Source organism: Peromyscus eremicus, chromosome X, assembly GCF_949786415.1.
Source record: "Peromyscus eremicus chromosome X, PerEre_H2_v1, whole genome shotgun sequence".
NCBI lineage: Eukaryota > Metazoa > Chordata > Mammalia > Rodentia > Cricetidae > Peromyscus > Peromyscus eremicus.
In genome coordinates, this window is record NC_081439.1 from 29,184,332 (window position 1) to 29,197,951 (window position 13,620).

Consider the following 13,620-nt stretch of genomic DNA (forward strand, 5'->3'; position numbering starts at 1 on the left):
AAGACAGCACTGACATACTCCCGTGGGTAGGAGTGCCAGGAACTACCTTTATGTGGTTCCATGGGTCTTCCTCCCTCTTTAGAGGACATCCACCAGCTTTCTTCCATGACCATCAATAGTACCTCACGTCATCTATCTATCCCCTCCCTGGCATCCCCACCACTCCAGCCAACAGTATTATATTCCTAAACACTGCCTTTCATGGTTTTACTCAGGTTTCTAACAATGAAGACTGCATGGCAGGGGAACAGGCTAGCCACAGAAGTTGTTTTCTGAGCATCATTTGCTAAGGGGTCAGTAGGAAAGCCTTCCTCCTGTATTCAGGGAGGGGCAGCACTGTGAGGACAGGCTCATTTTCCCAGCTGGGTTTACTCTGCCCTTAGTGGGTGCTGGTCACAGCAAGCACCCACTCCAGTAGTAGCGGCCCTCACTGTGGAGCCATGAACTTTCTCCAAAGCTGCTCTTAGCCCTTCTCCAGGGAGCTTTGCCACTAGAAACCCAGGGCTGGGTGTTGTGGCACACGCCTGTAACCCCAGCACTCAGGAATTCCAGGCCAGCCTCAGCTGCGTAGTGTGTGTAAGGCTAGCTGGTGCAATGTGAGACCCTGTCTCTAAATAAATCAAAAAGGGAAAGCAGGCAGAAACCACACCCAGAGGCTTCGAACCCTTCCTGCACACACTGTGAACGTCAATCGGAAAAGTGGGATGGAGGCGGCAGAAGTACAGACACGGGAGCTATTTTTAAGAGACTAGAAATAAAAACCTAAACACAGGTGTGCTCTGCACAAGTCGAAATGTCCCCAAATCCACAAGCCTTCTTTCTAAATAAAAACAAATCGGGTTGCCACATCTCATCCTAGTTCCCAGGGACACACAAATAGTTCAGGTCTTTGCATCTTATTTCAGGACCCACAGAGGGCTCACAGACACCCACTAAAGGAGTCTGACTCATTTTCTAGAAAGCCACGCAAATGACAATCTCGAGCTGAAAAAGGAGGTCAGTGCCTGGGCTCTGTGACTCCTGCCATGGCACAGAAAGCAGGGCAAAGGAAATCGCCTCAGCTGACAGCAAAAGGAAACGTCCACCGCATGTGGGGACAGCGGGGACTCACATAGCAAATATAGCTGAAATGTAATAACGGCACCGCAGATCTTCTACCTCAACTCATATGGACAATAAACAGATACAGGTACATCAAAATGCATATTTAACCAGTTGTGAGGAAACTATTCATTTTAGGATAGCGTCTAATCATCTAAATGAATTTCTGGGTGACTCATCAACTTAAGAGGTAAGAATTTTTATAATGTCAGCAGGGTTTTTACAGGCTCAGACTCCATTTTTTCCCACTTTCAGCAGACAAAAAAAATAGTGGCATATTTCTTTCTAAAGTCTTGCTAAAAGTTCACCCACTGAATTCTTAACTATTTCAGGTGGATTTTTAAAACCACCTTTACCTACTTAATGTCGTAGTATTCATCCCCAACAGCAAACAGGGACCAGGCCCAGAGCTTACACTTCCTTTTGCTAAAGTTTAAGAAGGAAAAGCCAGAATTGAAGTTGACAATAGCTAGGATTATGGTTACCACAGGCAGATTCACTCCTGTAAGACATGCCTCATGCAGTGTCTTAACAAATAGTCACAGAAGGCTGTGACGTCAGCTTTATAGCACTTGCTTAATGGCTGAGGACACCAAGGCTCAGAGAGGTCAAGCCACATGCCTGAAGATACATAACCAGAAACTGTGATGCTGGAACTCAAACCTTGGTTTCTCTGAGCCGGAAGCCTACATGACTCATTATTTTAACATGCCACTTTCAAGGTCAAAGTTGGCAGAAATTTTATAACAATAAAAATGAAATCTGTATCAGTAGAGGATAGTAAGAGACCTGCTTTCTCCGTAGATCATATAAAATAATAATACAAACAAGATGATAGAGCACAAGTGATTTTGGTTAAACAAAAAACTCAATATACTTAAGCAGTGTAAGTTAAGACTGCTTTTGATATTAGCTATCAAGAACACAACACATGCATGCATACATACATACACATACTAAATAAATAAATATACTTTTTTAAAGACAAAAACTTAAGTGCATAGTCAGAGAGCATCCCTACAGGTATGTACATTCTCAAGGTCAGTCCCATGAGGACATAGGAGTAAGATGGGGACATATGGTAGGTCTCTCAGAAAAGTTACATGTTCCAAAGCCAAAATGTCTGAGGGAAGAAATAGCATATCCCCAGACTGGATTGTACCACAAAAGAAAGAAAAGCCATTGAAGACTTCGGTTGGTGCACGGGAGTCAACAAATGAAACATTGTTATGGGGTGTCAAAAAGAAGATGCTGGGATGCTAAGGATGGAGCAGTTGGGTAGATGGATCTGGAGAAAGCACCTCCATTCTTCACCACTTCAGAGCACTTCTCAGCAGCTGAGGAGGAGGCTCAGACTGTTCATCAGGCCAATAAAGCAAGCCTGGGCTCACTTGCATGCTCAGGAAGTTGAGTGAAAAGGGAGCTTGGGGGCGGGTGGAATTAGGGACCAATTGTTTAAACAGTATGTGTATTCTTGGCCTAGGGAACAAATGTGTATAGGGGAAATGGCAGCATCACATTATATTAGAAAATCACTTCCAAGTGTATTAACATTTGAAACCAGAGAAATGGGGTGCAGCCCTCAGAAGACACTCTTGAAAGCAGCCTGTCACACTCTTCTGCTCATGGGTACGTACTGAATGGCTGGGACTGGTGGAGGTTGCTTTTCAGACCAAGCTCTCCCTTCCTTAAATCAGACTCCTTTTATGAGACTGATCCTAGGCTGCAACATACAGGACAAAAATCAAGAAACGAGTGTGTTTTTATCCTGCACAGAATGCATTCAAGTGGCAAGGACTGGAGGATGGGGTCTTAATGAAATTGCCATCTTCAGGTAAAAGAGAAAGCATGGTGGTATTTCCTTTTATCAAACCTTCATAAATGTTCTTAACACACTAGGGTTTCAATTAAAAAGAGGCTTCCCCTCCCTCTAGAAATAAAACAGAAATAAAGACAGTGAGTGCATCCCCCTACAAAGAATGGCAGTTACTTAATTCCCTGATTCTCTTGTCAGTGTAAGGGGAAAGTGTTCTATTCTTTTCCCTGCGTGACTAAAACCAATTATCAGTGCTAATTATTAAAGTATTTGCATTATGCTTCACACCCATTTAACAACTTGCTTATCCCACTTGTTTGGTTACAGGTCTGATTAAAAGTAGGAAATGTACTCTGCAGAAGAGAGCTGCCTCCTTCGGAGGAGGGGAGGGCTAGGAAGAAAAGGGAACTGCCTCTTGCAGAAAGGAGCAAGGAGAGCATTGCTCCCCTCCTCGCCTTTCCTCCTGCCACATTCAACACCCATGGAGTTACACTGAACTAAGTTAGGGGAGAATAGTTCACAGTAAAAAGATGGACGAGTTCTTAGAAGAGGGAACAATTTACTATTCTAGAAAGGTGTTTGCATAGCTGTAGTGTTGTTCTGCATACTACATTCATTGAGTCCACAAGAGGGTCAACATTCTCCCTAAAAATAAAAAAAAAAACCCTCAATAATCACTAGATGGTTGGTAAGCTATTTAACATCTGGAGCACTTCCTTCACTGGTATCTTGAGGTAGAAATAGGCGACGCCATAGCAGTCCCCTTTCTCTTGGTAACAGCCACAGCGATTTCCCCAACCCAAATTGCTTGCTCCCCTTCTTATTCACCTGCATCATGCATCTTTTAGACTGACAAAGCTTCCCTGTCCCATACGAGCTCAGGTGACTGTGGTGATCTCTAAGTCATCCTGGCATGTAGAAAATAACATGCTTTCAGCCACTCACCCAGATACAAAAAGAAAACTACTTTCTACATCTTGAAGATTACCTGGCTTCTCATTGCACTCAACCATCATAAAATCCCTGTACTTCAGAGAAAAACACTGTTCTAGGAACCACTTGACTAATATGACTTTTAGCTACCAGTGTGGTGAGTGGCATTGCATGAAAGGAGAAACTGTGTGTGGTCAAGACCTTAGCAAACTGCTTTGCTTCACAAAGATTTTATAGCTCTCCAGGTTTCTACACGGCACTGGCTGTAATGATAATAAAATAATCCAACCTTTATAGCCAAACAAGACAAGCAAAATTCTCTCAGGCGCTCTCTCTGTCTTTGATCTGAATAGCAAACATTCTTTAAGGTTTTGCTGCCTGTGAAGCATGACCAGCCTTTTAAGAGCCCCCGCCCTCCCTTGGGTCCCTGATGACACGGGGCATTCAGCCTGGCCTGTGTAGAGGGTGGAACCCACAGCTAAGTAGGCTGCCTTCTGGGTTATTCCTTTCAGGATAGACTCTTCTGCAGCTGCCCTGAGGTACACAGAGAGCTATTGGATTCTCAAGTGGGTTTGTTTTCTAGGCAAGCCTGAACAAAAAGAAAGATGCGAATTTTTCTCACAACTTCGAGACCATAAAACAGTATTTCAAGGTCTAAAACAAGCCAGGCATGGTGGTACGTGTCTGTGATCCCAGCACTTGGGAGTTCAAGACCAGCTTGGGCTATCTAACAAGGCCCTGTCTCAAAACAAAACAAAATGGCTAAAATGCAAGCTTATAGTCTCTAGATACTACAAAGCACTTTACAACTTAGAAGGTGGGAGAGCATCTTCGTTTACCTTATTGATGAGAGTCACTATATCTCCTTCCTTGATTGTCAATTCGTCATCATTCTGTGCCTCATACGGAAATATTACTTTGCAGTAATCCTTGGCTGTAAGAAAAAAAGAAAATACAACCTTTAAGGCACTTCATCTAATGAGCTGACCCAGATGAAGGTGTTCCCTGCCACATTAAACTCAAGAAAAAGGTATGCTTAACAGGATAGTACAGCTGCATAAAGAATGGATTACCCTCCGAAAACTACCTAAGAGTGCTTATGGTGGGCTCATGCATATTTATCTCTGCATTTTACCCTCACGAATCACAGAACATCATGAATGCCATGGGTTGATTTGCTTTTCTCAGGTAGAAAGGCCACATGGTGTCCTTCATCTTGAGAAAGCAGATGTGTACCATCTGATATTTTCTGAAAGAATAAATATAGGCAGACCTGAATTTTCCTCATTGCCTTATTGCATATATTACAAAATCAGAAAAGGGGGTCTTTATATCTGTTATAAAGACAACACAGCAAATAAAACAATGAAAAATTACCTCATTACACTATGTATTAAGAGATAAACACCAATGCATTTGCATGTTAAAAAAATCAACTACAAGCAACCAACAAATACCGCCAAAACATTTTTTATGGAGCTCTCTGTAGGATGGGCGAACTTACTCATGTATACCTCATGGTCTCTTTGTACAAACCCGCTTATTTTTGATGGGCTATTTATGAGCAAGGAAATACACAGTCCTCACAGAAGAGGAAACAAATACTTTGGCCATTCAAATTCAATTCACGCATGTACCGAGTTTTATGATTTGAAACTATATCTGATGTGAAGTTAGCTTTATCAAAAAGCACCAGGTAAGCTGGGCGGTGGTGGTGCACACCTTTAATCCCAGCACTGGGGAGGCAGAGCCAGGTGGATCTCTGTGAGTTCGAGGCCAGCCTGGTCTACAGAGCGAGTTCCAGGACAGTCACCAAAACTATACAGAGAAACCCTGTCTCGAAAAACCAAAAACCAAACCCCCCCCCCCCCCAAAAAAAAGCACCAAGTAAGAAGACAGTGAAAACCTTTGTAAGAGATTTGGGAAATACAGACTTGGCAAACCAGGCTTTCAAGACTCAGGACAGAAGGTGGAAAGAAAAACTCAAAGAACTTAGTATTTTCGAGAGCAGACATTTACTATATTCTCCAGCAGAGTCCAAATCTCATAGCTTTGACTATCATTAGATATTTCCTAAGGCTACTTTCTGCAGCTACATCATAACCTACAGCTACATGCCTGAGTGTCAATTACATTGTTCCTAGTATACTTTGTATCAGCAAAATGCATTGTTTATGTTGGTGAGCATCCCATCAATCAAAGAGAGTGACAGAAAATAAAGGCAGGCCAACGATCCATAAGACACAGTGTGCTCTAGGGTTGATATGACAAGGGGGAAAGGTGCGGAGAGGGAATCGCTTTACTTCTGTGCAGATGTTCTTGGTTTCTGTCCAGTGGCTTGAAGACAGCAGGTATATCCCCCATCTGCATGGTACAAACCTTCATTCTTGGGTTCTCTGGGCTTTCACTCATTAACCTCTGCTGAGAGGCACTTGTTCTAAATCCCACTGAGACCATACTTCCAAACTTTGAGAATCATCCATGTGCCATCTCCCTTTAATTAGAAATAGCAAAACTTCCCCAAGTCCGAATTGGTTAGATGTACTAAAGGGAAGGACAAAGTTAAACATCTTTAAATTGGATAATGACAGTTCTTCATCACTTTTCCAATTGACTCTGCTAGTAAAATATGACTTCCTGACCTCAAGACTTCAAACATGAACACACAGTATTATTGAAGAACTGTCCTACAGAGTCCCAACTTTACACATAACTCTTTGTATGGAAATCAGAGACATTTTTTGGAAAGATTATCAGTTACTCATGACCAACAAAGAAAGAAAGAGCATGTAATATTTCTCTGTCTTTCAATGAAAAGGTTAATAAAACATGATCAACCACTGTGGATTAACTTCCCAGCAGCCATTCCCAATCCCATTCCTACTTCACAGAATTCTCATTTGCTCAGGTATATTCTGTCTAGGAAAGAAATGCTAATCTTCCATTCAGGTACTAACCAGTACCAACCCTGCTCAGCTTCTGAGATCAGGCATGTTCAGGGTGGCATGGCCATAAACAAATAATGTTATCTTACTCCCCTTTGTTGATGATTTGTTTAGGGGTAAGATGTGATCTTCCAGTCAATGAAATTGGAAAAAAGCAATCTTTTAGAGATGGCATTGTTAGATTTTGTTCCCTAGAGATGGAAGGCAAACAGTTGCCTGCCTTTGGTCCTTTTGTTTGCAGTGCTAGGGATGGAACACAGGGCCTGGGTATGCTAGCTGAACACTCTACCACTGGGCCCAATCTACCTACCTTGAGGCTTCCAACACTGTGGTTTTTTAATCATTGCTGGAAGACAAGACAATGTTTAGAACTGTTGTAATCATATTTGAACAGTATGAGAAAAGTCAAGAATTTGATCCGGAGTCCTGACAGTGATGAGCTACCTTTCAAATTCGCCAGCTTCAGAAGGCCCTTTTCTCTGAACCTCTTGCTCTGAAGCTTAGCAAATCAATTATTTTCCACTGTTTTGTGATCCAGTAGGTAAGTATTAACTCAAAACAGAAGCATACTAACATGAAGAAACTTGGTACAAGTTATCGTCTCAACATTTTTGTACCATCACCCCCTACAAAAAAAGCCTCTTCCTATGTCATTTCCTTTCTCTTCATCTTTCACCTTCCTATTTCAGGGCACTGCCTATAGAAGTACACCATGGAGTTCACGATAATCACCATAATGGAAATATCGCTAAGAGCAAGCACGTGTGCTTTTCAATTATTTCATAGGGATATTTTATCTTGTACTTACAAGTTTCCTGTAAGCTAAGAAGGGCATGCGCCTCTGCATTTAAAAAAAAAACAAACCAGGTTTTACAGAGGAGATCCCCATGAGTAAACTAGGGGTGAGGGAGGGCAACAGAGGGAAGGGGATGGGAAATGAGAACATGAGGGAATGGTATGGTCAAGCTGGGGGAGGGACAGAGAAGGAGAGCAATGAAAGAGATATCCTGATAGAGAGAGATATCATGGGGTAAGGGAGAAACCTGGTGCTAGGGAAGTCTCCAGGAATCCACAAGGATGACCCCAGCTTAGACTACTAGCATTAGTGCAGAGGGTGCCTGAACTGGCCTACCCTGGTAAGCAGATTGGTGAATACCCTAACTGTCATCATAGAAGCATCATCCAGTAACTGATGGAAACAGATGCAGAGAGATCCACAGCCAAGCACGAGGCCTAGCTCTGGGAGTCCAGTCGAAGAGAGGGAAGAGTGATTATATGAGCAAGGGGGGGGGGGGTCAAGATCATGATGGGTAAATCTACAGAGACAACTAAACCAAGCTCATATGAACTCATGAACTTGAGACCAATAGTTGTGGAACCAGCATTGGACCGGACTAGACCCCCTGCATATAGGAGACAGTTGTGTAGCTGGGTCTGTTTGAGGGGGCCCCGGCAGTGTGGTCAGGATCTATCCCTGGCGCATGGGCTGGCTTTCTGGATCCCATTACCTAGAGTCAGATGCCTTGCTCACCCTTGAGGCGGCAGGGAGGGACTTGGTCCTGCCTCAGTTGAATGTACCAGGCTTAGCTGTGCACCCATGGGAGAACTTACCCTGTTGGAGGAGGGAAGGAGTGGGGAGGGGAGTGGGAAAAGGGATGAGAGGAGGAATCTGTGGTTGGTATGTAAAAAGAATAAAAAATTTAAAAAAAAGAAAGGAAAAAACCCCCAGGTTTTAGTAAGTATAAGTTTGAAGGAGGAGAAATAGAGGATAGCATTATAAAGATAAAGGAGAAACTAGAATAGGAGGATTAAATAGAGAGAGTAGGGGTAAAGGAAGGACTATGAGGAGGAACAACTAACTCTAATGGCCATTTGAAAGACCATATGGAAACCTAATACTATAGATGCTTCCTCAATTGTACATATATATGAAAAAATTTAATGGGGGAGACAATGCCCCATCCAGACATTTCATGCCACCAAGTTAAACTTCCCGTGCCAGGAATGGATTACATCTGGTTGAGTCATTGGTCAAAGGGTCCCTACCATGTCCCCCTCCAAACATCACAGGCTATTGCCAAGGCCATTAATCACTCTCCACAACTCGAAGGGAAGGGTCTACTGGGGAGAACACCACTTACTTATTCTATTGAGCTGGTGCACAACTGGAAGTTTTATCCTTACTGACTAGAGTTCATGCTCCTGGAAAGTACTTTGTATTCTACCAGTGGAGAAAAATAATCATCAATATTGTCCAGCTACAAAACCTGTGACCTAATAATCGAGACTTCCTGCAAAATACATTGATTCAGTAGTGGCATAAATGTTATGAGAGTAATCCACCACTGGATTTAAGACCCACTCCATGACATGTAACCATACATAATACGGCTAAAGTGACCAAGAACACAAGACTAGATAGGTCATGGGATCTAGGGGAAAACCAAATACTATGTTTCTAAATGACCTCCTGATGACATACAGGTATACCCATAGATCAATGTCTCACTCAGCCTTCAGCAGAGAAGCCTTTTCCTGCAGTAGATTTTTGTTTTGTTTTGTCTTTTGAGACAAGCTTTCTTTATGTAACAGCCTGGGCTGTCCTGGACCTCACTCTGTAGACCAGGCTGGCCCTGAACTCACAGACATCCCCGTGCCTCTGCCTCCCAAGTGCTGTGATTAAAGGTATGCACCACTACCACCCTGGCCACAGTAGATGATTATTAATTAGAAACACACAAACTAGACAATGTACAGAGAGCAAGAAAGTTTGGAGCACTCGGTCTTAAATGGGATGTTTTTATCAACCCCCTCCCTGCAAGGCGCAGGGATCTATGCAGAAGAAGAGGCAGAAAGACTGTAAGAGCCTGAGGCAATGGATGAGGCCAAGGAAACAATATCTTACAAACACAAGATTGATACACATATAAACTCACAGAGACTATAATAGCAAGTATAGGACTTTCACAGGTTCAAGACAGACAGGGTCCCAGACTGAGAGGGGGAAGTGGACACAGGGTCCCACCTCTAACCAAGAATCTATTTGCAAATGATAAACCCTAGCAATGGGAAAATCAGTTTTCTCCAATGACATAGCCCTGGGTATATCAACCACATTCCAGGGCAGGTCACACGTCCAAGAGTAGTTTGTAACACAAAACAGACTCCATGGTTTTGTTTTGGTTTTGAAGAGAGTAAGAACATGAAGTTGGGCGGGTAGGGAGGTGGGGACGACCTGGGAGGAGTTGGGAGATGGGAAAGAATATGATCAAAATATATTGCATAAAAATATTAAATAAAAGAAAAAATAGACTCATTTCAATTGTATAATTTAACATGCTTAAATATTTTGACACTTCTGTGAATCTTGTCATAATCTAGTGTTAGGACACTTGTACTGTGCTGCTATGCTGTTTGATAGTAAGAGGTGTTAAACACAGAATTATCTTGAAAGCATTACTTTTAGATTAAAACAAGGAATAACTGGAGCTGTAGCTACTGCCTATAACTATGTATCTTCCCCAGAGTAAGCTGCTGCCATGTGACTTGCCACTATGTGCATCCCCAGAACTGACACAGAGTTCTCGTGTATTTCTTGATGATTCTTGAGTGACATTTAAGAAATGGTGTAACACTCAAGGGACCGAAAGCAGAAGATTCTGGGTCAGAAGTCAGGACACTTGGAACTGGGCTCCATCCAGCATTTTGTGGAGTGCATGACCCTAGGCAGTCACACTGTAGCTGTGGATGAACATAGGGCCATCGGATGTAAAATCAGGGACCAGCAAAGGAGGAGAAAGGTTAGTTTAGTTAACTTCAGCAGAACATCTTTAGCACATTTAAATGCATTCCAAATCTCAAAGTTTAAACAACTTGAAACAGCTCTGCTCTCATCAGAGAACTGAGCTGTTCCAGCTCCTACTTAGGACCTCAAAAATTTATCATTGATGTCTTGAGGACATCCATTAACATACTAGGTTAGACCTATGTTCTTTCCAGCAAAGACATTTCAACACTCCAATCACAACTGCTTCTAAGCAAATAGGGCAGCCAGTAGACTCGTACTTTATCATGATGTATTTAAAAGGTATTTATTTTTATTTTATGTACATTAGTGTTTTGCCTGCATGTATGTCTGTGTGAGGGTGTCAGATTCCCTTGAACAGGAGTTACAGGCAGTTGTGAGCTGCCATGTGGGCGCTGGGAATTGAACCCAGGTCCTCTGGAAGAGTAACCATTGCTCTTATCTGCTGAGTCATCTCTCCAGCCCTTATTATGATACATTTTAAAATAAGAATTTATCTTTACTTATGAAGCATTTTAGCCATTTAATTGAGCTGTTTCATAAAATAAAAATACATTGGTTTGGGTTTCAATGGTTTTAAGACACTCGTTCAAAAAAAATATATATATAAATATATATGTATATACACACACATAAAGTCACTATTAACTTCAAAGTGTGACATTAGTTTTACTGTATCTTGTTCTGTATTTCTTTTTTTTTTAAGATTTATTTATTTATTATGTATACAGTGTTCTGTCTGCACATATCCCTGCGAGCCAGAAGAGGGCACCAGATCCCATTACAGATGGTTGTGAGCCACCATGTGGTTGCTGGGAATTGAACTCAGAACCTTTGGAAGAACAAGTAGTGCTCTTAACCTCTGAGCAATCTCTCCAGCCCTTGTTCTGTATTTCAATTCAAATATTTTCTGACCTATTGCCACGCAAAAGATACTGCCAACCAGTTCTGGAGCCTGGGCCTATAATATACAAGTAAGACCATGTAGGCCTTCCTGTCCTTACATGAAAGTGATAATCTAAGGCTTAGAGAAAGGGAGGGTAGAAGAATGACAAAACAAGAAGAATACACACATCAACTGATGGCGGTGGATGCTGCCACTGTTTCCCAGAAGGGCAAGACGATATGTGTGCAGAAAAAAAGTTCAAAAGCAAGGGGCATTTGGTATGCTCTATAAGAAGAGGATAACTCTAGATCCTTTAGGATATGGGAAGATTCTAAGTTTTAAATAAGTAGCAAACAGATAAAAAAGGGACTGAAATTATTTTTTGCAGGCAGGCATTTCCCATCAGTTCATTAATTTGATGGATTTAATTAGACTGAAATCAAGTCAGAATGAACATACACAGAAAGAACTAAAGGCACAATTTACACAGCAATTGAGATGACTTTGTTGTTACTTTCCCTTTGGATGATTAAAATATGTTAATAAATTAGCTAGCCTAAGTCTAAATTCCTTTCTTCTTAAGGCTTTTTGTCTTACAGTCTTTAAATAATCTGATAAGAAGCAACGACTCTTTCTTTCCAGAAATGAAACAAAATGAAGCATACAAACACATTTAAAAGGGTAGAGAAAATGAATACAGCAGAAGGTTCATGGACTCTGACCTCATCACTCCCAGATCAAGAGTGCCTCACACTACTTTAATTACCAGCTTTCAGCTTTTAACTTTTTACATTTTTTTACATTTATCTATCCATTCATCCATTTATTGGTGTGTATGTGTGTGTGTGTGTGTGTGTGTGTGTGTGAGAGAGAGAGATAGTGCATGTCCACACATACACACACGGTACTGACTACATGTGGATCTCAGAGGACAACTGGTGAGAGTTGCTTCTCTCCATCCCCGCAGTGATCTCCAGGGATGGAACTAGTGTCTTCAGGCTAGGCAGCAAGTGCCTTTACCCATGGAGCTATCATGCTAGCCTTGTTTGCTTTTGAGACAGGAGCTCATGTAACATAAGCAGGTGTCAAACTCATCATATAGTCCAACTTAGTCTTGCACTTTGTGGTGATTCTAATACCCTCCAAAGTGCTGGGCTTGCAGATGTGCACCACCACACATGGACAGCTTTCAAGTTTTTAAGAAACTTGCTCAAGTAAGAATCACTAAGAACGTCAAGCATGATTCATCCTCCCTCTCCTCGAAACATTGTTTCAATCTCTAGACTTTTGGAAATTTACATGTTATTAAAAACAGACCAGACTCCCCTCATCTGGTTTTATAATGGATTAAAAGAAAGAAAACACCTTAAAACAAACGAGCATAAAAAAAGATCTTTCTGCTTAAAAAATAAAGTAAGAACAGAACAAACAAAATAAACATGTTTGCAACCCGTTTATACACATGAGGATAAAACTTTAAATCCAGAATACTCTCTGGGCTCACTTTCAATCTATGAAGATTATGAGCTCTTGTGCCCAGACTCTGGTAGAAAGAAAGCTCCTCAGAGCTTTGGGCACCAATAGAAAGTACCTTGTCATGCCTAAAAACCAGAGTTTTATAATGTCTCAAGGGAAAATGAAAGAGAGAGTACCATGGGCTAGAGGGATGCTCAGTGGGAAAAATGCCTACTGTGTAAGAGGAGGACCCAAATCAGACAAGCAACATTCATGTAAAAGCTGAAGGTAGCCTCATGCACCTGCCTGTAAACTCAGTGTTGGGTAGGGGTAGGGGAGGTAGGGGAGACAGGTGGATCCTGGGGGCTCTCTGGCCAGCCAGTCTAGCTGAAATGGCGAGCTTTAGGTTCGGTGAAACCATGTCTCCAAAAACAAGGTAGAGTGAGTAGAAGACTCAGTGTCGACCTTTGACTGCCAAATACACACACAAAAGCAAGCACAACTGCACCCATGTGCATGTACACACACACACACACACACACACACACACACACACACACACACACACAGAGTAACAACTCAGTAATGTTGAGTTTCCCTAACATCATAATCAGATATTCTTCCCTTCAATGGATGCGTATTATCTAAGACACTACTAATTTGTAGTTTTAAACAGAAC

The 13,620-nt window shown here is 41.9% G+C and overlaps 1 protein-coding gene across 3 annotated transcripts in view; it reads right to left on the bottom strand.

The window, feature by feature from the left end:
* Window positions 1–13,620, bottom strand: part of Sh3kbp1 (SH3 domain containing kinase binding protein 1) — a 338,436-nt gene that overhangs the window by 83,636 nt on the left and 241,180 nt on the right. For all 3 annotated transcript variants that reach the window (XM_059250548.1, XM_059250547.1, XM_059250549.1), the window contains one exon: window positions 4,690–4,784. In XM_059250548.1, coding sequence (XP_059106531.1) covers window positions 4,690–4,784 — 95 coding nt within the window. The remainder of the gene's footprint in view (window positions 1–4,689; window positions 4,785–13,620) is intronic.